Here is a 25,092-nt window from a genome sequence, read left to right on the forward strand (position 1 = left end):
AAGAAATTCTCAATATTTAGATTTCTTTTCATTCTTCCTATTCTTCTGGTTGGCCCTAAAGTAATAAAGCAAAAACTTGTGTCACAAACAACAACTTTCCTGATGTATGACCTTGACTAGAAGTCAGGGGTGTCAAATTCTGGCCCTCATGGACCCCTATCCTGCACGTTTTAGATGTCACCTATACCAACATAGCCAATGCCAATAAAATAATCCCCAAACACCTAGTTGTGCACAAGTCTGTAAATGATTCTTTTAATCAGCTGTGTTGAAGTATGGAAACATCTGAAACCAGGAGGACAGGAGCCTTGAGAACTAGAACTGTACATCCCTGCATTGAACATGGCACAGCCATTCATGATTTACACTCTATTCATAACATGGAGCTGGCAGACAGGATAAGTAATGAGAGAAATTAGCTAGACCGCACAGTGTAGTGTAAGTGCTGCCTTATGGTAAACTTTGGTAATATTGATGTATAAAGAACAACACTGGCTGATGATGAAATACAGTCAGCTGGCATGGTGACACTGCCAGTATTAACCTGCAACCAAATCTGCAGCTCCATACAGCAATGTTACGACTTGGATTATATCTTATAATTTATAACTCTTATGCTAGCTCCCCCCAGTAGCCTACTGTCTGAAATATTACAATAATTCTTTAAGTGTTATTCTTTCCTTGGTATTCTAATTTCAACGAAGTTTACTAAACTCAACAAACTTAATATTGCTTACCAGGACATTTATTCTCTCATTTTCTTTCACCGAAAAATTGTTTTCTGCAGTGCCTCTTTCTTTGCTAACATGATGCTCATAGTGCAGAAGCCGATGCTGCATTCACTTACACTCGGATATCTGGGCTTCACTGTGAGAACATAATTGTACATTTGATATTTGATTGAATTTTATTATTTTAGCTTGGGGGTAGCACCTGGGCTGTCCAGTCTGGTTGGGGGGGGGGGGCTGTGCCCCCCAGGGGACGCCATTGGAGGCTAACAGCGAGAGGCAGACTGTTAAAAACAGCAAGAGCCAAAAACACATACTTGGCATTCTTAAGGGAAGAGTCGACGTGAAATCTGCGCCGTAATCATTACAGCTGGAAAAAAAGAAAAGAAAAGAAAACGACCTTCATGTAGGAGGATGACTTTAGCGGAGGAGGACGCGCAGATGATTTCCTCCACCTTAGGGGGAGGATCCGTCCACGTAACGCGAGGCGAACTCACCGCATTTGCTCGCATTAACGTTTCCTCCTTCAGCCGTGATGCATCAGAGTAATGAAGCGGCAGTCTGGAGATGACCGTGGCACCCCCGCTCACAGCCCGCAGTCTACATAGAAGAAGAGACCGCTGCTGAACTTCGCTTTCATTCGGACGTTTTTGGTGATTTTTTTTGCGTAAAGAGGGGGAGTGACTGTTTCTTAATAAAGCCATCATCGTAAAAAATTAAAGAAGTGAAATCTAGAGGATGAGCAGCTTAGGTCATGTACCCACACGGGTGAAATCCAAGCGGACTGAGGTCAGGCTCGGCGCGGAGAGGGATCATTTTGACAAGCAGCAGGTAAATATGCAGGAAACGACGGGTTAATGCCCGCTGTGGGATGGACGGTAAACCTGGGTTTTATTCAGGCCTTCGGTGGCTTTAGAGGATGAGTGAATATCTACTGGATAGGCCACAATCCCTGTCCCCAAATTAAATGTTTAATGAGTGAATTAACTGCCCAGAAGGCGTCGCAGCTTTACCAGTGGCCACTGAAAGATCCCACGAGGGATGCCCCCTCTATGTGTGTGTGTGTGTGTGTGTGTGTGTGTGTGTGTGTGTGTGTGTGTCTGACTGACTGTATGGCCTATACTGGAACATTAAGCCGACCATAAGTACAAACTCTTTGGCATAGCGTTGTAGATTTGGACTGTTTAAACACAATGCTGAAAGTGCTTTGCCATTGCGCACTGAAGTCAGTCCATTGGTATCCCGGTATCATGCTCATCTAGTCCTTCCGGTTTGACCACCTTTTCCCCTAGTATAGGCATCTCTCTCCACGTTTTTTTTCCTAAACCACCTCCACGTTTCGTTTCTTTGTTGGTTTTTGTGTTTTGTTTTTTGCAAACATGAAAAATAGACCCTTAACTTTGACAAACTATCCTTCAACATCACCTCAGTTTCTTTTGAATGTGTGCAGTGAAGAAATGAAGGCTGCCCTCATTCCTCACACAACAGGTGCTTTGTGGTTTCTGCGCCTTACTCCACTGCACTGTTCCATACATGGCGAAGAGCTAACCCGGGCACTGGTGTATTCATGTTGTGCATTCGTGTTATTGGCTAAAGCCCCGGAGACTCTATGGCTACATTTTCAGGTGGAGAACACAGATACACCAGAGCCGAAGCGAGTTAAGTAACTAAACAAACAGCTGTCCGGCCGGTCAGGCTTACAGCCCTAATTTATCTGAACTGAGTGGAGCGTTTCCTCCGCTGGGCGTGTGTTTTACTCGGTGTTTTATTTGCTTTTGACGCACGTGTAGCGAGGTGGAGCTCAGGTTCTCAGACTACTGTGGCTCAGCAAATGACAAGAAGCAGGTGTGGCTTTGCTTTCAAAACTAGGCATTGTTGTCAGACTTGTAGTTTATGTTCCTTTGTGTCAAACGATACATTGCACGTAAAATATGGGTTTCAGGGAGCTGCTCAAATTCTCAGCATAATCAGGTCTAGTCAAGGGATTTGGCACAGTGGATCATAAACTCCTAAAGCAAATACTTCAGTGCGGGGTCCTCAGAAAGAAAAGCTGCTGGATGGTTTCAGAGTGTGGAGGTAGGAGGAGTCATTTCCAGGGTACTTAATATGAATAGAGGAGTGCCACAGGAATCGTGTCTAGGGCCACTGTTATTTATTTAATGTATAAACAGTCTTTGGTGGGATCATGCAGTTCAGGGCTCTTAGAATGAGTTAGTATCTCAATAAAAGTACTTAAGATTATAATTGACACTCTCTCTTTTACGCCTCACATTCAGTAACTAGTGAGAAACCTTTTACTTCACCATTAAGTCCATTCTGTTCTTTTTATTGCCTTAACCTTTGTCTTTGCTGGATTATAGTGATGGTGATATTTACCTGCACATCTTCACAATGCTTACACATGCTGGTGCACGAAGATTTATTACAACTTTAAAGCTTGTCTCATATCAGAAATGAAGTATAAGCCAATTACTTTTATTGATGACTGACTTTATTGCCGCTGATGTTTATAAATTCTTTATTTTATTGTTGTTTTTTTCACCAGCTGTGTTTTAGTGTAGTTAGTTTGTGTACTTCTTCCTCAGTGTGTGCTCTGCTGAATGTACTGCTGTTTGTCTTGGCTTGGCCACTCTTGTGAGAGATTTTTACTTTTAAATCTCCAGAGTTATATTTTCCTGGTGAAATAAAGGTTAAACAAACAAATAAATAAAATTCAAGCTGCAGTCGAGCTGCATTGACAACCGTACCCGGTCAAAATGCAAATGAAGTCCTGGCAGAATGAGGAATCTGGACTCCTGTCTCAAATAGTGTGCTAATTGCATACAATTTATACAGACTGTTGCTTTAAATGTTGCATAGTGTTGATAAAATGTGTTCTCTTAATTTAATCCTGTTATATTAAAGAGGCTGTTGCATGTAGTAGGGAGAGCTGAGAGACTGAAGCTACTCTGGTGCTGCTTTTTATTATTTTTACTTCCTCTCTCTCTCTCTCTCTCTCTCTCTTTCCTCCTGTTTCGGCTTTTCACGTCGACCTCGGTACCAAGGTGAACCGTCTCGCACAGCAGCTTGTGTGTTTTTGTGCGCGCTGTACTGTTTGCACTCCTGTTGCCTGAGTAAGCACCCATGAGAGGCAGAGGTAAAGGGGGGATGGGAGTAGGAAAAGGCAAATTCAGCTACTCAGTGGGAGTAGAGAGAATGAAAAGGTTTCTGGTTAACTGTTTAGCCACTTTACTCCACAGGTCACTGCATGTTATTAGAGTTTGGGTTTTTTAGGTTCTTAGTAGTTCCAGCCTTGTTGGTCTGTGCTGAAAATCTATTACAAGAAGTGACTTTGATACAGAATGTGCACATTCTTTATATTTACATAACAAGCCCTGTTTGCCTGTGACATCCTTATATTTTCACTCATAACAGGCCAGCGATAATCCTGCTGTCATGGTTTGGTGCTGAGATGTTTAAGCCATGGTTTCATTATATTTATGTTCCACAGCTACTAATATTAATAAACGGCATGTGAGTCACGAGCTAACAGCTCAGCGAACAGCGTACGTTTTGTTGCTATTTTAATGCAATAAAGATAATTCAGTTAGCTATAAAACTGAGTCATGACCCAGTGATCTCCATATCTGCAGCTACTCTTCCCTTGTGTTCACTCTAAGTTCATTCATCTACACTGTCATCATACCTTTTTAATGCATGTACTTCATCCAGTCCTGTTAAAGGTAACTAAATATGAGCCTTGTTGGCTTTTTGTTTTCCTTGTAGCTGTTACTATTCATGTTTGCTCCAGCTTGTAAACTTATTGAAGGACATTGTGGTGATAGATTCATTAAAGTCGACCTTCATTCTGTTTGGGGCTCACATTCCTCAGCCTCCCCGTGGAGGTGTACAACTCTGACTCATTCCTATGGTAGGTGTTATCCAGGCCTGCCGCTTTGTCACCAATTTGCTTCATAATTCTTATAGACAGAATTTCTAGGCGCAGCTGTGGGGCTTCAGGCGGGTTCGGTGGTCTCAGTATCTCCTCTGTGCTGTTTGCAGATTATGCGGTTCTGTTGACTTCATTGACCGATGACCTACTGCTTGCATCCAGTGTGAAATGCTGGGGTTAAAGTTGGCACCTGGATGTCTGAGGTCATGGTTCCTAGCTTTAAATGGGTGCCTTGCCCACTCCAGGTTGGAAATGAGTTTCTCCAGGCGGAGGAGTTTAAGTATCTTGGAGTTGTCTACGTGAGGAAGGAAAGAAGGATGAGGGTGACTGGTGCTGCGCTGGGTCTGTAGTGAAGAGAAAGACGAGCAACACTGTTGCTTTATCGTTTCAAGCTTCAACTATGGACACGAGCTCTGCGTAGTGACTAAAAGAAGGAGAGTGCAGATAGAAATGGTGGAAATGAGCTTCCTCTAAAGAGTGTGAGGATTTCAGACTCATTTCCTCCACATCGAATGGAGTGCTGCTCCTTACCTCATCCTCCTAAGCTCTCTCCCTGCTTCCTTTAAGGCTTATCTTCTGATTGGCTGCACCTCTGAAACTGAGGATTTGAAGAGTAGGTGGGTGGGGTTGCTTGCAGGAGGTAGCTCAAAGAGTGGCTTTGGCACCCTTGGAGACCACGTACTGATGCTGCTGTTTGGGTGGGCGATTCCATGACCGATGGTACAGTTATATTTGGTAATAACAACACCATTTATTTCCCACTTTCATGCATTAATAGTGAATTATAAACCAGATCTGAGGGATTATAATTTGGGTGAAAGTCAAATGAACTTGCTTTTGGGTTGGGAGGTTGTTTTAGATATGGTATTTGTTTTGCTCCCTGTACATCGTTTCTGTTAGGACAAAATAAGACATATGATGTGGAGTACTGTTAGGTTTATTGCCTGTGTTGATGTGGGAGAAGCAGAATGAGTCGGTCATAAAACAAGGTAACAACAAAAGATGTTAATAAAACACCAAATGAAAAAGGCCATTTGATCTGAGAGGATATTTAAAATCACTGAAATCTTTGATTCTCCATTTCTTTGGTTGATTTTTGACCCTGGTTTCACTTTTTGGTATGCCAGTCATGTGATTTGTTACCATTAACTCTACCTGCAGGTAACCTCAGCTAAGAGACGTGAGCTGTGTTCATGTCTGCGCTTGACCTTGTCAGCCAGAGCCTCAGCAGCACTCTTGTTGAATTAAGCTGATAAGAACCAGCAATAAGTGCTCGTGCCTTAGGGCGTTGAGTCCAGTGTGAAACAGTTCTGGTGTCATTTGACTTTGTTAACTTCACGCACTCTCATCTAAACCACAATGTCCAAGCACATGGACATGCTGCTGAAAGCCAGAGACGACCAGGTAAGCTCAGACGTAAGGAGGTTGACGGTATTAAAGCTGCGTGCTTGGGGTGTGCACTGTGTAGTAATGCTAGCTGGCAGCAGACCGTATGGCAGGCCTCAGGGATTAGTCCAGGCTTTTTCTTTCTGTCACTTCTCCTCTGTGCTGGTCAGAGGGTTTAACCACATCTGAACCAGCCTCCAGGAAACGGTGCCAGCATGTTTGAAGCTCTCGGACTGAATGGCTGTGTTAGTAGAAAGTTTGGATTTCATCTGACTTTACCGTGCCATAAGGAAATGGTATCGCTGTGTAGGAGCGTTTGGTGTAGGCTGATGTGAGGCTAGATAGTGAGACCTAGTGCTGTGGGTAGAGGCAGAGCTTTACAAACAAGGAGCTCTCGCTCTCTCGCAGTTTTTAATAAGAAAATTACACTAAAATAAAAGTAATTTAAATGCAGGTAGCTGGAGAAGCTGACTAACAAGAGCTGCAGTTGATTAATAGATTAGCAGAAATTACCCGATGCCGTTTTTATTAAAGGGTTATCTGATTTTTTTTTTTTTTTTTTTTTAAGTTTGGAGTCCAAACCGTCTCTTGTTGGAGCTTTTCAAAATAAAAATGTTCATTGTGATATTTGATCTCATTAATTTTTTGGATTTGTGCAGACCCAACAAGTAAGCAGGCAAATATTGAAAAATAAATTAACGTAACTGTTATTTGTTTGTGAATGGTTGCTAGTTTGACCCCTGTGGGCCAAACCAGCACCTGTTCCTTGCCTAAGGCATTTAAGAGTGTGTGTGTATACTGGTGCTAACCCGTTACAGCTTAGAAAGTGCTGCAGTAAAGATTGTGGCTGTAAATCATATAATGTACTTTTTTTTTTTTCCCAACAATATCTTTTATTTTTTACATTTTAATGACTTGCAAACAGTCCAACATTCTAAATACTACATGAACATACACTCCTCTCAGACAGCAAAAAGAAAACAAAAGTCATCAGATTTATCACTCCATTAAAGGCCTAAATTTGTCATTATCCCAAATCAAATGTCATTGCCCTCAGTCCTCGTCCTCCTCAGATAATACAAATCCTTCTACAAAATTCACAAATGGTCTCCACACCTTCTCAAAAACATCCAATTTCCTTTTCAGTATACATGTTATCCGCTCCAATGGCAAAGCCACCATCATTTGTTTTATCCACTGTGTGATACTCTGTTCCCTTGTTTTGTTTTGTTTTCCATTTTAGTGCAATTAATCTTTTTGCTTGTAACACATATAATGTACTTTTATCATTTTTTTAACTGTATAAAGCATGTGCTTGTCCTGTTGGCTGTCTCGCTGTTTTCTGACAGTCAGCCTTTCTGAATGTACTATGAGAGTCTCCCTGCAGCCTCGCTGCTCAGCAGCCATCTGTTGAGGCCTCTGTGCCAGGCTCTGTGTGCCAGAGCGCGGCCCCCATCCAACCCAATCTTCTACCCCAGCTGACGGCCTTCCTCCTCCAACAAGCCCCTCATTGTCGCACAGACAGCCACACTCGCACTGTGAAAACGAGGGACTCGCGGTTAATTTGCGTCAGAAGCTTGTGGGAAGGGAGGGTCTCCTGTTAAGCGCTACACCCCTTCTCTAACTCTGAACCTCAGTCTTCACCCACAGTAGCCCCTCTGTGCTCTCCTGTGCGTGACCATGCTTCTTCTGGAGCTTGTGTGCATGGATCAGCGTGGTGGCGACCTTCAGATTAAAGAAGCTTTCATAATGTTTTGTTGGATAAAGCAGAGCTGCCACTGATACGTGATTATGGTTTAAAACACAAACGTTACTGTGGTGTGGACTTCCCCGGTCAGTGTTTTAGACAACCGGGGTCTTATCAAGGCTTTTATTTTAAGCTTCCACTGTATATTCTGGTCACATGTTTGTGTTTTTAAAAAGCTTTTCTATCAGGAGAGGTAATTTGTGATAAAAGGGAGGGTGTGATTGAGCTGCGTGTCCAATTTTTCTCTTGTACAGTGCACTCGTTCTAAAGCCGACCTCCTAAATCATACAAATGTGGTTGGATTCAACAGCTGTGATGTGATGGGGACCAGTGACAATGCTAGAATTTCAAGCTTCATACAAATGCTCAGGAAAATACTTGGTACTATTTTCATGAAGACAAAACAATTAAGTAGGTTTTTAAAGTTGATTGACAGAGAGAAAAAATAATTATCATAATTGTAAGGTGTGTGTGTGGTATTCCAAAAAAAAAAAAAAAAAAAAGCAGGTTGTCCTGTGTTCGGTGACTGGGCTAAATATTTTCATTCCTGATCAAACAGACTTCACGTTGGTAATTTAGACTACTGGTTGATGCAGTTTTAGAAAGTTTATATAGAGAAATAATTTTTGTTAAATTAACACCTTCTATTATAACATTACAGACAGGACTCATAACACTAACATGATCTTTTATTAGTTGTAGCTGCTAGCCGGTTCCGTAATGATATCAGTAAAGCTGAAGGGTAACGTTACCTTCGGCTGCTTCCTTATTTCCTCCTGGGTTAGAACAGCAGATGGATGAACATGCTTGATTACAGCCACTTCCCAAAGCTTAGTTTACGGTACTGAAGTAGTCAGTTTGCAGTGTTGCAGTATTTGACTATTAAGAGCAGTTTTCAACCATTGCAAACAGGCAGTTATCCAAAAACCCAACTGCAACTTGCTTGATGTGGATGATGCTGCGTGTTGGTCGAATGCTGACTGGTTGACAAGTGGGCCAGAGCAGAAAATGGAGGGGCAGCACAGTTCACCAGGAAAAATGCAGTAAGAAAAGTACAGATAGCAGCTGCAGTGGACACTGTTGCTTTAACGCTCATTTTCACTTCAGCCATGCATCTATTTTCCTCTGGTTATCCATTCAAGGGTTGCAGTGGGGCTGGAGTCGATGCAGAGCACGATGTAGGGTACACCCTGGACGGGTTGCAAATCTGTTTCAGGACTTACACATACAACCGTCCAGATCTATGGATGGTTAGAATCACCAGTAAACCTAACACCGAGCATGTTTCTAGGCTGTGGGGGAAACAAACTCAACACAGAAAGGCCTCAAACTGGACCTTGAACCCAGGACCTTCCCACCACTGTCCTGGGTTTACACTCTATGTTGTGGTCAGGCTTTTGTTTTTTCATAGGCAAGTTTATCCACTTGTTACATTACCTCATGTCCATATTAAGTTTCTGCTGTCACCATCCAGGAAGTTGCTGACATCTGTGAGTGCGTAAATTATTCTCTCAGTGATTAAATTAAAAACCTGCATTGAAAAAGTTAAAAATAAAAAAAATAAAAAAAAAAGAGACAGAAATGCACAGGAGGATTCGACGGTTCTGAACAGGCCAATCAAGTAAACAAGATGATGTCCCTTTGCATTATATTTGTGTTCTTTTATGTTTGTCCAAATTACCTCCCAGATCTTAAATTCCTCAGAGCTATTGTGTATTTTTCCAGTTTGCTCCACTTCACTAACCTGCTGCGAGCTTGCATGTTCTGACAGAAACAAGCAGGTCTGGTTGATTGCGAAACGTCAGTGGGACACTAGTCTGGAAATTAATGTTTGTGTCCTCTTTCCCCCCCCCCCCTTATTCCCACTGTGATTCTCACATGCATATCCCAACACTGAGCTGACTCGTATCAGGACCACCTCTCAGCCTAAATTTAGCGATGACTGGGATCACAGTGGTCCAGCGTAATTGTGCTGTCTAGACTCTGCTTTGAAATCACTCATGACTGCATCGTGATCAATCTTTATGTTCCCGAAAGGAAACGCGATGGTCAGCAGTGATTTTTATCAGACATGTTACTTCTACATGGCTCTGCTGTACAGCATTTTCGTGCTCTACCTACAGACACATTTGTAACGTCTATTCAGATTGCAGTTTTTGTTTGTTTTTACAAACGTTTTTCTGGAAATCATATAGTTCACAACATTGAGTTTCATCCAGGCTGGGCTTGTACCTGTTTTGTTTACATAACTTGTTCTTTTGCAAAGCCTTGACCACTGCTTTCTGTGCTGATTTCAGTAACTGGATAGTGTGGGGGAAAAACGCTTTTATGTGAGTGGCAATGTACCATGAAACAGCAGCTGGGCACACGTTGTCTCACACTGTGGGGGGGAGGGGAAAAAGTAAACTTATGCACGCAGCTCTGTCTTTTTCTTGATTGAGCTCTCATGTTAAAGAAATTGTTTAATAGGGCTTTGATCATAATAAATGTCACTTTGAGAGAGCAAATTTATTTCCAGATGGGATTCTGAAAAATAAAATAAAATGCATAAGAATATGATGTTTAAATGAAGCCTATTGAGAAATATTTTTATCACAAAAACTATGAAAATGATCCAGAAACCACTGTCGAGACATAGAGGTGATGATGATGGCACTGAGTGGTTGTGTGTTCTCCCTGTGATTGATTTAAAATACGTAAATCCCCAGGAGGAGATTGATCCCGTGTGTGTTTCCGTGTTTCCCTTCCTGCTCCTTTGTCAGCGGTGCTCGCTTTACCTGCCGAGCAGGTTGTAGATCAGCTCGCTTTGTGTCCCGTAAATCTGATGACACTCAGATTCTGACGTGCCTCATCGGCGGGGTAATGGCAGACATTATCTTTCCATGTGGGGTTGGTCTCTTCTGATCTGAGTTCCCACAGAAAAGCAGTAATAAAGTTAAGTGGTTTTGTTGTCTCACTTGGGTGGCACAGAAACATTAAACGTGGATTATCTTACTAAAGATGAGATCACACTAAAAGTGAAGGGAAAGTTCATGAGGTGCAGTCACACTGATGCACTTTTATGATGACCTTTGTCCAATTGTGAGCTAAATTTAGTTCACTGTAACCAGCGGGGTGGGTTGAAATTAGTCTAATCAAAAGAGGAGAGCCAGAAATCCATCAGTACATTACTGTGTACACAGTGCAGTCACTGTTCCTTTGACTCCAGTCAATGTTGTGCAACTGGTTATCATTTGTTTTGCTTCCCAGTTAAGGTGCAATGCATTATGTTTGTTATGTCTATTGTAAGTCCTGCAAATGGAACTGATGTTTGTGTGGGTGGAGAATCAAGACGTTCAGGCTCTAACAACCTTTCTCTGCTTCTCTTTCAGCTCAGCAGCATCAGCAAAGCCATCAATTCCACTGAGATACCTGTGAAAGAGAAACATGCTCGACGTATCCTCAATAATAAATCTCAGCAAAATGACTTGCACACAGGCTTGACATGGTAGTTGCCACCTCTAAACAAATTTTTTTTTTTAAAATAGTCCTCACTTAAAATAAAAAGGGACATTGATGGAAAACGGAAGCGTTAAACGCCACCTGATTAAGCAAACACTCCAAAGAATATGAGAGAGCATGTCACTTTTATGAGGCACAGCAAACTAGAGAAGCCATTTAAGAAGTTGAGTGATCTGGTCAAGTAGCAGGCTGGAACCCCTGAACAGCAGGAAGGTCAGGAAAAGGCTGTGATATTTCTATGATTGTTCCAGCTTTGTTTTTCATTACATGTTTTAGTCATCGTGTCGAGAGCTGAGCTCGTGTTGAGCATAACCGGCACAGAGAGACTTTTTGTGGCTATCCATTAGTGAGTAATGATCCCAGATAGAGCTGATTCAGATCTATCATAAAGCTGGAAACCATGTTATTAGAAGCAAAACAAGGCCACAGAAACAGATTTTAAATATGCTGCAGGAACATGAGGGGAGAGATGCATGATGTCATCTGACTCAAGTTGAATTTGCTCATCGTTGTGTCTTTAATGCTTACCAGAAATAAATAAATGGATTTTAAAATGCACAGTGCTGTGATGGTTTTTGCTTCCTTAATGAAGGACAACAGGAATCATATTGGGCACTCACAGGGAGAAGGGAGCCTTCACCTTCTGGTCCTATGCTCTGGGCTTCACTTTTCCCAGCAGCTCCATCCTTTGCTGGAAGTTCTGCCATGTGCTGCACAAAATCCTGCGAGACGGGCACCGCAATGTAAGGCACCAAGTACCCTCCTCTGCATTTCTGTTACTACCTAAAGCACCAGACGCTGGAGTGCAATTAAGGCAAAATTTTAAAACCTGTGACTGTTTGAATAATTTGTACGACAAAGTAAAGTTTGAGTTTTTACTCATTCAGCCTGTTGTCTTCACAGGTTCTACAAGACTGCACGAGACATTACAGCTCCATGGTTGAAATTGGGGAAATATGGGTGAGTCCTTGGATCTTATTATAGTTCAGAAACTAATCATAATTTTATAAAGGCAATTTTATAGAGTTTTGTTGTTGTTGTTTTTGTTTGTTTGTTTGTTTTTTTTAAAAAAGCTGGTTGAGGTTTTTTTTTTTTTTTTTTTTTTTTTTAAACTTATGGGGCATAAATAAGAAATGCCAAATGAATACAAGCAGAGTGACCTGCTGTGGCAAGCCCTTGTGCTGAGATCATCTAAAAATTGCTCTGTCTGGTAGATATGATGCCACCTGAAATCTGCTTTTGAACAGTGTGACACCCTGAAGCTCTTTCATCATTAAACAGCCATGGCTTGTTTCACTTTCGCTTTCTTCTGTACCAGCGTCCACCATTTTAGCCAGCTGGTCATCGCTACAGGTGGCTAATTTCCTTAGTTCCTTCTTACATAATTTAGGGATTAATAAAGTGAAACAAAAGCATTGGCCTCTCTCTGTTGTTGGTTGAGCCTTTCTTTCCCAGTCAAATCCAGAAATGAATATTTTATAGCTGCTACATTGTTCAGTCAACATTTGGCTCTTTTAATGATGAATTAACTCGAAAATGCCTCTTGCCCATTTAACCCATGCTCTTCTCACTCCTTGGGGTTTTCAGGGCAACCTCCATGACAGATACGGACAGCTGGTGACTCTCTACTCGAAGCTGCTCTGCACAAAACTGAAGTTTCATACGAAGGTAAATGCACCGTCACTCATGTTTTACATGCACTTTATGTGAATGGATCATTCAACCACATTTGCATTACAAATCTCATGAAGCTGCACCTCATTGTAGCATGGCGATATCCCAGCAAACCTGGAGATCACAGATGAAGAGCTGGAGCGCGCTGCAGGAACAGACATTAATAATGTGTGAGTTTCATAATATTTAATGGAGCTTTAAGTGCCTGTGTAGCCTTAAATCCCTGTCTTCCTCAGTCTTATACTGCTGTCAGCTGCATTTGTTAATAAAATAAACAGACAGGCCCAGTTGCTGTGTCATTTCGCAGGGTTGTAGTTTGAGTGCGTGTCCTTTTCAGTCTAACAAAGGTATCAACTTCTCTCCTGCAGCTTCCAGCTCTCTGTGGAAGTGTTTGATTACATGGACGCAGAGCTGCGGCTGGCCGAGACAGGTGAAAACAAAAACTCATCCCACCTTTCCTCCCCTCTGTCCTTCCAAGGAGGCGTAACCTGAGTCAAGGTTGAGAGCTGCTGCCTGCTGACATTATCTATTAATGCACAAAAGCTAAGAGCCTTTCAAAACAGGACTGTCAGCAGCTCTGTCTATCTGTTTTCACAGACTGCAGTTTGTTTTCTTCATGAAGTGGCTTCAGTTACTCTTGGCTCAGTTTTGACTCGTCATTGTTTTTTGTTTTGTTTTGTTTTTTTACTCGTGAGGAAATGCTTGCAATTAGAAGACATTAAGCAACTTCCTCCAGTTTAGCAGTAATGCTATGATCCTCCCAGTCCCTGCAGGGCGGAGGTCCGGCAACACGTATCAGACTAAACAGAATTTTGCAATGTGGTTGCCCTCAATAGACCTTGAGTCATATCCAGAAAAATATTCAACTCAGAAATTTTCAAAATAAAATGCAGCCAACTAATTAAGTAGCAATTGCTCTCTCTCTTTTTTTCCTTTCCTCTATCAGTGCTCCGACAGCTCAACTCGTCCCTCGCCATGACGACTCTCACATCAAGCCAGTGTCGCCTGGCTCCGCTGATCCAGGTCATCCAGGACTGCAGTCACCTCTACCACTTTGCCGTCAAGTTGCTGTTCAAGCTGCACGCCTGTAAAGATGATTATTATTCATTAATCAAATGTCATTTAATGTTCTGTGACTTTATTGATTTAAATGCTTGGACCATTTCATCAATTTTAGGTCTCCCTGCTGATACTTTGCAAGGACATCGTGATCGTTTCCACGACCAGTTCCACAAGTAGGTGGCTATGAGTAAAGAAGGGTGACTGCATTAAAAGTTTTTAATACCTGTGGAAGCTTTGCAACTTAATCTTGCCGCTCCCAGTCCCCGCAGCTCTTGGAACTAATGCAAATGCATCCCTTCCCCCCCCCGCCCTTTGTTGTGTCAGGTGGTGACACAAATGCATTTATGTTATGTTCAGTAGCCATAAGGTTCAGAGGGAGCTCCAGGGTTTATTCGTCACTCATTGTCACAGTCGAGTAACAAAGTCACAAAATCGAAGCTATTTATAAAGCACAAATTGATCGAATGTAAGAAGAGAATGGAGCCTGCAGAGTATGTGTAGCACATGTCTAAGTTTGTCTTTGTGCTACATTATTGTGCATAAATATGAAGTGAATATTAAAGTTAAGCTTGTTTTTCTTTTGTCCTCCAGGCTTAAGAACTTCTTCAATAGAGCCAAAGAGATGATCTACTTCAAGAGACTCATCCAGATCCCCAAGCTGCCTGAAGTAAGAACACAGGGGGAAGAGGGGAGGCAGGATGATGATAGTGACCGCCTCCATTTTGGGGCGTCAACATCTTCATCACAGACCCCCTACTGACATCTGCGGTCTGAAATTTGCAGAAATCTGTACATAAAATTTAATGTCTTCTCTTCTTAGTCCCCGCCTAACTTCCTGCATGCAGCCTCACTGGCGAAACACGTGAAGCCAGTGGTGGTCATCCCCAATGAGGATGAACCGGAGATGCAGGATGACGACGATGACGAGCCGGAGCCGCTCATCGAGGTCGACAACGTCACGACCTCCAGCGTACAGGCTCAGCCGCAGGTACGGCATGCTACACCCACTCAAGTACTCAGGTGTTACCATACTGCTGTGTGAGCTGTCTGTTACATTTACTGATTCCCGCTTTCAGCAAGTGGACATATTTGATCAAACCTTCGGACCTCCAAATGGAGGCTTTGACGACAGGTGAGCTAGCCTGTTTTTAACTGCGAGCCTTCATTGTTTCAATGGTGTCGGGAGTTTCTTTGAATGTGACTCTTTTCTCTCCGGCAGGGACCTCCAGATTGAGACCCTTAAGCGGGAACTCGAGCTGTTGAGAGCAGAGCTGGAGAGGGTGAAAGCCGAGGTAAGAGCTGTTGAGAGTGAATGGCCTGTTGCATGGACTTAGACAGTTGTGTGTGTGTGTGTGTGTGTGTGTGTGTGTGTGTCTGCATTTGACAGTGCAGGGCTTGGTTAGCTCTGTGCAAAAGAATCTGGGTCATGTGTTGGGAGGATGTGAATACTTCTGACATGTAGAATGTGGCAAGTAGCTTCTGAATGAGATGACTGACATTGCAGACACAACTTCAGCTTTCATGCAAAATGTCTGGAAGAGGAGATTAGCTGGCCCAAACTTTTTATATAAACATGCTCATGTCTCTTTTTCCTCCTGTAGGCTCAGCGTTACATCACGCAGCTCAAATCCCAGATCAACAGTTTGGAGGCAGAGCTGGAAGAACAGCGTGCGCAGAAACAACGAGCCCTTGTGGAAAATGAACAGCTGCGCATGGAGCTCGAAGCGACCCGCCGCCGCAACACTGAACACGAGAGCTTACAGACCACCTTCGTCGAGGCTGAAAGTAAGAGTCACAGTTAATACTCTCTTACAGAGAGACTGTTATCATCAACGAAAATGTAAAAAAATAAATAAATAAAATAAAATCTTTCTCCTTGGTCTTGTCTGTGCAGAAAGGGCACAAGCCACCGAACAGCGGTACAATAAGCTGAAGGAGAAGCACACAGAGCTGGTGGGCAGCCATGCTGAGCTGCTTCGGAAGGTATACACAGACCGCAGACCAGTCCAGAGGTGTTGGCTTTAAATTAGATGTCAGCATCTGGCTGTGGGTTGTAACATCAAGTGTGTTAATGTGCTGACAGAGTGCAGACACTGTGAAGATGCTGTCAGTAACCCAGCAGACCCAGGAGGAAGTAGAGAGAACCAAACAGCAGCTGACCTTCGAAATGGATCGAATAAAGCAGGAATCTGACATGAAGGTTGATGGTGTTTTTGCTCTTTTCCCCATAAAGATGACCTCCCATGTTGAGGAGTTTTAACACCTCAGTGTATATATATCAATAAAGATGTGGTTAGATGACCCTTAGAATCGGTTCTGTTTTTTGGGTTTTTTTGGGGGGTGAGCCCCAGTAAGTCGTACAGGCAGAAATAACCTTCACTAACTTCTAATGCACGGTCATTCTGTTCTGGAAGCAGGCCTAAAATGAAATCTCCCCCAGTGCAGAAAAGAGACACAAAGGTTGGCCCAAGTTATGTGTATAGAAGATTAATGCTGTTTTCCATCACTGTAGATGGAAGAGCAGAGGTTTGAGGTGGAGAGGGTGAAAAGAGAGCTGGAGGAGAAGATGGCAGAAGTGACCCGTATCAAGGCGACTCTGCAGAGCAGCGAGAAGGTGAGCATGGGGTAACCTTCATGGCGTCTAGCTAACTCATCTCGATTTAGTCGTCAGTTCTGTCTGGAGGCTGGAGGTGTGCTGCACGTTACCGCCTGGACTTTTCCTCCGACGTTTGCAGCCATCTGCCTGTCCGGGCTCCGCTCACTGCTCTCTCTTTTGCCAGACGTCGGAGCAAATTAACAGCTCGATGACGGCTCTGCAGACGGAGAAGGAGCGTCTGATGCGGTCTGTGAGCGAGAAGGAGGCTGAGCTGTCATCACTGCGGCAGACTGCGCAGCTGCAGCAGTCGTCGCTTCAGCAGGAGCGAGATAAGACCAGCAGGGAGCTGGGAGAGCTGCAGGGAAAACTGAAGGAGAAGGTCAGTCAGGACACAAGAGCCAAGCTCAGCGGTCTCTGCAGAGTGCTATTTTAAACCTGTTTGCCAAAGCAACCCGGATCATGAATAAATGTCCCAGAAATGCAGCAGTCAGTCCATTGTATTAGTACTATATGGTTACATTTACACCTGCACACCTGGAGATCTGAGGTTTCCAAATACCCTTTGTTTTCTATACAGTTACAAATTTTTAACACATCATGCCTTATAAGCTGTTGGATAAAAGTTTGACCATCTAATTATCTCATTCTACCGCAGTAAAGGTTTTTGCTTTTTCCCTATTACTGCTGCAACAGTGGCAACCACATTAAAGCAGCAATGCGACAGACTAAATTCACCTAGCAATAGCCAGAAACCTCCAACAACCACTCCTCAGACAGTTTGGGAACATTTATTTTTCCATTGTGAGCAGAGATTGCCACCTGGTCTCTAGTCCTTAGATGTAACAAGAGTATGAATATCACAAAAACGTTCTTACTTTAAAGTCTCTAAAATCTAAGCAAAAGTATGTTGACAGGCGAGCTATAGGCTGATGCTCAGAAGATAAATTACAGCAGAGAGACAATAATTGGACCAGACATAGTGAGTAAAGTAAATGTGCGATAAAGTCAACACAAAGTTAAAGCAATGAAAAAGATGCTAAACTAAATGTGAATATAAAGAAATCCTGATGTAATAAAGACGACATCTGCTGCCTTTTTGAACTATTTTTGAAAGTAACTAAAACACTGTGGCTGTACACAGACATTTACATCTAGCTCTCCAGCAGCATGCTTTGTATATTTTAATAGTGCCATAAACCTGTATGTAAACCTGTGTATGTATAAATGTAGACAAGTCAGGAGGAGAAGATGAAGCAGAAGCTTCTGGAGGAGCAGTTTGCCCTGCTGCAGGGAACTATAACAGAAGCTGAGACCATCATCCAAGATGCTATTGCCAAGCTGGATGATCCCCTCCATATACGCTGCACCAGCTCTCCAGGTCCGATTCCTGTGCTCAAAAATTAAAACGGCAGAGAGCGTGTCCCTAGCTTGCTGACCACATGCATAAATATTGATATGTCTGTTGCAGAGATTGAGCGGCCTCTAATCTTTTGCTGTCCTCCAAACAGATTACCTCATAAGTCGGGCGGAGGCGGCACTTGGCTCCATCGACAAAGTGAAAAAGGGCCATGCAGATTATCTGAGAAACATGAGCGGTGAGTTCTCTCCGCTTCCGATTTGGCTCGGTCCCGCTGACCTCGTGGCTGCTCGGTAATCCTCGTTGATATGGCCTGCTGCCCTCTCACTGTCTGATCTTGTAACCAGATGCTGGCACGCTGCTGAGATCTCTGACCCAGTTCTCTCACTTGACCGCGGACACAATTGTTAACGGCAGCGCTACTGCACACATGGCACCCACTGACCATGCCGACAGTAAGGAATATTTTCTTGGCTATTTTCTTAACTTTGTACTTTAAAAAAAAATGTGTTTATTGTCCACACCATATGCTGATATGCAAGCCTTTAGTCTTTAAGTACATGTTAGAATTTAGTTACTCGGTGCATAAATGATGCAGAAGTATGACTGATGATTAATCTTCGACGCCCCGCAGAACTGACGGAGAACTGCCGAAGCTGTGGCACTCAGAGTCTGCTGTTCTTGGGGGAGATGAAGTCCAAGGCCACGCTACAGAAGGCAGACCCAGCCACCATTCGCATAATCATACAGAAAATCCTACACCTGGGTCAGGTGAGGGAAAACATATAGTTAATGGGAAGCATGTACTCCAAAGCATTCAGGAACTATTTAACTGAGCCTGAAGAGCCTTTTGGTTCACCGTCTGAGATATGAACAGCATGGGAAGCTGCCATACTGGGGAAGCTGCTTGTGGGCAAAACTGCGGACATTTGGAAAAATATTACTGCATTTTATAATAAATGTAAATGTAATTATATTCTATGCCAAAAACTCTAAATGTAATTATCTTATTACATTTAGAAAAATATTACCCCTAATATTGTACAACATGTCAGTCTGCTATCATACCGCATCATTCCTATAAGCCAGAGGATGAGGCCACTTTACAATGTTTACACTGTTAAATGTTAAATGATCCATCTTCATGTTTGAGGTTAAAAACAGGAAGTGGTAAGGATGTAGGTCAGCAATCAGAGTTTAAAGGCAGAGTGAATGTAGAAAACTCAGGTGGATTACTGACACATGAACTATTTGACAATCTAAAAAACAGACTTCCACAAGAAGGTCAACCAGCCTGCTCCTCAATCTGAAAGATTTTAAACATTTTTTTTTTTGATTATTTAAGTCCAGTCTGCAGTATAATCGTATAATACATAATATTTTGGGGGGTTTATTTAGACGTGGTAATCCTTTCAGTTTTCACCTGGCTTCTTTGGGAACACGAGCCTTCTTAAAGAGTCAGTTATTGAATTATACTCCTTATTAGCAATGTAACCAACCATACACGTTACCACTGAGCTCTACTTCAGGCTCCAGTTTTTACCTGTGTAGGTTTAAACAAAATATTATTTCTGGTCTTATTGACTTTTTCCCAAACGCTTCCGCTTGTACCATCCAGGAGCTGCGGCCAAAGGGCTTGGACGTTCGTCAGGAGGAGCTGGGAGACCTGGTCGACAAGGAGATGGCTGCAACATCTGCAGCTATTGAGGAGGCAGTCCGCAGGATCGACGTAAGTACTCTAACTTGAAGATGTTAATGTTATCTGTGAAGAACAGACTTGTACTCTGCAGTGTATTAATTTTAAGAGATTACCTTTTTTTTCCCTGTACATTTAGGAAATGATGAGTCAGGCACGAAAAGACACCACAGGAGTTAAACTGGAAGTCAATGAAAGGTTTGTTTATCCTGGTTTTTTTTGTTTTGTTTTGTTTTTTTCATTAAACACAATCTTATAAGAAGATTTCTTCAGATCATATTTTTTTTTCTTATTAGTATCACCATGTTTATTAAAGACCAAAGCAATTTAACTCTCTGTACCCCCCACCCCGCACTTACAGGATCCTCTTCAGCTGCACAGACCTGATGAAGGTACTGTACTTTAATTTCTTTCATTAGCATATGTACTACACTTCTGTTTTTTGAATAATCCAGTCAACTAAACCTTTAGCTTTCTTTAGTCTTATTCTGTGCTTTTATCCTCCTCCATCTCCCCCAGGCCATCCGCATGCTGGTCATAGCATCCACCGACTTGCAGAAGGAGATTGTCGAGGGTGGGCGGGTGAGTCACACTGTTCTCGCTTTGAATCCAAAAGTGGCAGCTTGTTTTGCGTTTCTGAAATCAGAGTGGGCCGCTCTGTTCCATTCAGAAATATCGGCTAACTGTGCTGGTGTTTTTCTTGTAAAGGGCGCAGCCACCATTAGGGAGTTCTATGCCAAAAACTCTCGCTGGACAGAGGGACTCATTTCTGCTGCCAAGGCGGTGGGATGGGGAGCCACGGAGATGGTGTAAGTTCTCATTGAATTTCTTTGCATCTGAAATGAATGATGATTCTTATTTCAAGCAAATGGTCCGCACCGTTTGAGCAACAGGAACTGCATCCACAGCTGTTCTGAGTATCCATTTACGACCTTTTAACAGGAAGTGTAGCCTGTCATAGGCTGAAGCATTAATGTCGCGTGTTTGCCTGATTTCTCACAGAGAGTCTGCTGATAAGGTGGTTCTGCACACGGGAAAATATGAGGAGCTGATCGTCTGCTCTCATGAGATTGCTGCAAGCACGGCGCAGCTGGTGGCGGCTTCAAAGGTAAGATGTACACACAAAGGTTAAAGATTTTATATTAGGGCCCCGGTTTAGCTCAGCCATGTGGCATATTATCGCCTGTTCATCCTACTAAGAGTGGCCAGCCCAGGCTCGAATCTGACCCGCGGCCCTTTGCCGCATGTCTTCCCCTCTCGCTCTCTCCCTCTGCTTTTCTGACAGTCTCTACTGACCTTATGAAATGAAGCCAAAAAAGCCCCCAAAATTATTAAAAAAATGTTACATTAATAATATTACTGCATAAAACTGAATTTAGACTAGAATTTACTTCCTGTTTATTCCTTCAGTGGCTTTAGATGGCCTTATTGACTTTAAGTGAAGGACCACACATTGAACAGTTGCTAGAACTGGGGCTAATTTACTGTATGTTAAACACAATGAATCTGAAAGATTATTTTATTGCAGGCCTGGGTTCTTCTTTCTAAAATCAAAAAGTTCCTCTCAGGAGATGTAGCAGCACCTCCTACAGGTGTTGAAAAGGTGGGCCCTGTGGGCTAAGGTTGGACCATAGTGCCCTACCCCAGGCCTGACTCCAGCATGGGGAAATGGTAAAAGTAAACCTGTCCTGGGCGGGAAGTTAATTTTATTTATTTTTAGTAATGGAAAGATTGCGCATCTCAGCTGGTTTGGGAACACTGTGGTGTCCCTCTCGAGAAGCTGTTGGAGGTGGCAGGTGTAGATGGCACAACCTGCACCCTGATAAGTGTTAGAAAATGGATGGATTAAAAATACTGACTTTTGTGGCTTTAGAGTTTGAATAGTGTAATCTTGTCTCATACCACACTCTCCTGTGCTCTCAGGTTAAGGCAGATCGCCACAGCAAGAAGCTGACAAAACTCCAGCAGGCTTCTCGCCACGTGAACGAAATGGCAGCTAACGTGGTGGCCTCGACAAAGACGGGCCAGGAGCACCTGGAGGACAAAGGTGAGTGGAGTCTGATGTGTGCAACCGACCGTCATGAACTCTGATGAGCATCTAATATGGCTCTTTCACCCACCTTTTATTTGCAGATACAATGGACTTCTCTGGGTTGTCGCTAATTAAGCTGAAAAAAGAAGAAATGGAGTCACAGGTTAGTCATGGGGCATACTGAAGCATACCTGCCTGATATTTACTGACTGTGAGGCTGTGGAAATCTCACATTCAGCAAATTTCTGTGAATTGTTCATATCGAGTTTAGTGAGATTCAATCTGTATTTTGCTGCACAGCTTATGTAATTCTGCTGGTCTAATGTGGTGGATGCAGGAACAAAAACCTCACTTAATTTTTTTTTTCCCCCCCTCTCCTCAGGTGAAAGTGTTAGAATTGGAGAGCATGCTAGACAATGAGCGTCTGCGCTTGGGCGAGCTCAGGAAGAAGCACTACGAGATAGCCGGAGTTCCTCTGGACCAGCTTGCCGAGGGGAACGGTGAAACCTCCTCACTGGTCAATCCTGTCACCATGTCACCAAAACCCTTAAAGCCCAGTCTCATGAAGAAACCTCCGCTGGCCCAGAAACCCAACATCCCACCCAAAAATCAATTTGCATACAGTGTGAGTTTTAATTTCTTTTTTTTTTTTTTTCTGCAGATTATTGCTCACAGTAGGAATGTGTCTGATCGGTATATTATCTGATGTACATCAGCTTTTTCAGGAAAAAAATCTAATTGAATGTAGTGGGCTCAAAATCTCACACCACATGTGATCCACTTGGTGTTGCTGGATTTAGAAAATGAAAATGTGGCTTTTTTCTGAATATCAACTTTTTTTTTCTTTTTTTTTTTTCCTCTTTGGTGCAGTTTAAATAAATGCCTGAGCAGAAGAATGAGAAGCACTAACAGGATGGTTGGACTGAAGAGGAGGAAGACAGCCTTTTTGTGAACCTGCACTTCCTTTAAGTTGCATGCTGACAATCCTCTAATCCTGCTTCTATTGTCTCCGTGTCCTGCTTTTATTTGTCTTTCCTTTTTTTGCCAAAATGGACCAGAAGCCTGATGTTTGATGCTTGATGTCTGTTTTTTTGTTTTTTATATTATTATTATTTTATTTTCATGTTATTGTTAGGCATCGAGAACAAAAGGTAAATAATAAAGTTTTGGTTGTATTTAAAGTATTTTTTTTCTTCTCTATATAATTTTAAACCATTAAACACTACTCCTGCTTTTTAAAATGCAAACCTCATCACTGACCCCAAATCAACAGCATATCTTGAACTTGTAGGATTGTTAGATTTGATCATCTTCTTTTCTGTTTTGGGGTTATTTTTTTTCGCTGTTTTGGATGTTTGTCACAGAGCACATCAGTTTTCTCAGCGTACACTGTATGATATTTGTGGTGTGGTGGGTTTTAAAGAAAACTGGGGGAATCGCTTGCATCCACATTTCACAAGTTTAACATACCTCCAAGCTTCGCCTTCACGATGGACACCATTCATGTCCTGTGTAAAACTGCTTTCTTTCTCAAGAATACAAGATTGTCTCAGAGGCCTTGAATAGTGATGTACCAGTGCACTGAATGATACCTGTAGAGACATACAGTCTGTATAGGAGTGTGCAAAGTATTTATAGCTACACTCATCTCTTTAAATACCCCTTTACTAGCAGAGAAACTGGATATTATGTCAAATAGATGCTGTAGTGCTTGCACACACATACTGGCTGTAGGTGTCCTTAATTATCAAATGCTTCTTTCAGGCTGAATCTGCAGATTTAGGTTTTAGTAGTTGTATGATATCAAGGTGTTGAAGTCCTTGCTGCCTCTGGGAGCCTTTTCTTATAGGGTCTTACAGGTTCTGTTCTTTCCTCTGTATGAAATGTCTTTATAAGCTCAGATCTATTAATATATTTTAGTAAAGATACTGGTGGGTTTTTTTCCTTGTAACATGAATGAACAATAAATGTTTGATTTTAATGTGGCATTGTGTTCATTCCTCCTCTTCTCAGATTACGGATGATTTTAAGGAGATTTCATCAGTAACCTTTTCATATCTGATTGTTGATTATAGCTATTTTTGTCACGCTGGTAATATTAACAACAGCTGAAGTTTAAAACCAATAACAAAGATTAGACATGCTAGTAAATATTGGGGACCAGGAGCTTTCAGTCTTTCTTTACTGCAGTCGTACAGATGAACACAGACCACACATGCAGCAGGCGTTAGTTTATGGTTATAAATTGTGAGCTGAGGCAAATCTAGAGCGGCAGATGGCATATTACAAATACAGTTAGGTCCATAATTTGTTGAACAAAGACAACTTTTTGTAGTGTATTTAAATCAATCAGAATGACTGAACTCCAGACTTTCAGCTTTAATACAAGGTTTACTGATTTTTAGAGGCTCGAACAAATATGGATCATTTTTAATACTTGGATTAAAATCATTCACAGTTGGTGACCGAAGAGTGGAACCCATACGTCACATACCATACCCAACGTCATCAAATCCTGTGTTCCCAATGCTCTGCTAGGCCATAACTGCAGACTCCTTCAGTTACTGCTTGTGGGTCTCTTTGCCCTCAGTTTTGTTTGTAATAACTGAAAAGCTGGTCTATCAGGTGATTTCTTTCCTTTCGCAAAAAATTTGGTTCCTTTATCAGTATGGATTGGGCCATGTCATATCTACTTGCATTGTCCAGTGCTGTCTGATCAGTTTTCAATATTTGGCTGAATCAGAGCGGAGTGTACACCTCTGTACCCTTAAGAATGCATCCTGCTGCTTCTATCAGCAGTCACATCGATAGCAACCACTAGTGACCCACTTCCACTGGCAGTCACACATGCCCATGCCATAACGTTGTGTGGGGAAAATCCCAGCAGGTTCTGAAATACTCAGACCAGCCTCTCTGCCACCAACAACCATGCCACGTTTAAAATCACTTAAACCACCTTTCTTCCTCATTCTGATGGTCAATTTAAACCTCAGAAGGTCTACATGAGTAAAAATGAATTATTGCCCTGTCAGTGGCTATGTAATGGTTAACGTATCTGTGTACTTCAAACAGCTTACTTTCCATTGAATAAAGATACATAAAACAAACAAACAGTACATTCAGCATGCCCGGCTTAATACTGAATAATGGACATTTGTAACGATGTCAATACGCATGAGCTTGAAACCACAAATAAGAGGTTCAAAAGAACATTTCTAACTAGAACCGTTTTAATTGCAGCCTTTTGTGCATTTTATATATATGAATTTTGCAAAACTAATAATAATAATAATAATAATAATAATAATAAACGATTTCAAATTATTAGTGACTAATTCAGACAATTGAAAAATAACACTGAACATTGAAACATATGAACCAT

The 25,092-nt window shown here is 42.2% G+C and overlaps 1 protein-coding gene across 1 annotated transcript; it reads left to right on the forward strand.

Moving 5' to 3' along the window:
- The first annotated feature begins 1,122 nt into the window (after positions 1-1,122).
- hip1rb (huntingtin interacting protein 1 related b) lies at positions 1,123-23,638 on the forward strand. Its single transcript, XM_040019754.1, has 32 exons — positions 1,123-1,559; positions 11,164-11,227; positions 11,894-12,036; positions 12,197-12,253; positions 12,881-12,961; positions 13,061-13,137; positions 13,336-13,397; positions 13,914-14,054; positions 14,145-14,202; positions 14,621-14,696; positions 14,850-15,017; positions 15,106-15,161; positions 15,249-15,321; positions 15,631-15,814; positions 15,924-16,012; positions 16,113-16,229; positions 16,542-16,643; positions 16,810-17,004; positions 17,856-18,003; positions 18,134-18,220; positions 18,330-18,437; positions 18,617-18,753; positions 19,601-19,711; positions 19,818-19,876; positions 20,040-20,070; positions 20,198-20,260; positions 20,387-20,487; positions 20,681-20,786; positions 21,602-21,725; positions 21,812-21,873; positions 22,093-22,335; positions 22,581-23,638. Exons 1-32 carry the CDS (start codon positions 1,467-1,469, stop codon positions 22,587-22,589), a joined length of 3,225 nt encoding a protein of 1,074 aa, XP_039875688.1. The 5' UTR covers positions 1,123-1,466; the 3' UTR covers positions 22,590-23,638.
- The last annotated feature ends 1,454 nt before the right edge of the window (positions 23,639-25,092 follow it).

Source organism: Simochromis diagramma, unplaced genomic scaffold, assembly GCF_900408965.1.
Source record: "Simochromis diagramma unplaced genomic scaffold, fSimDia1.1 OVJJ01000822.1, whole genome shotgun sequence".
Classification (NCBI taxonomy): Eukaryota; Metazoa; Chordata; class Actinopteri; order Cichliformes; family Cichlidae; genus Simochromis; species Simochromis diagramma.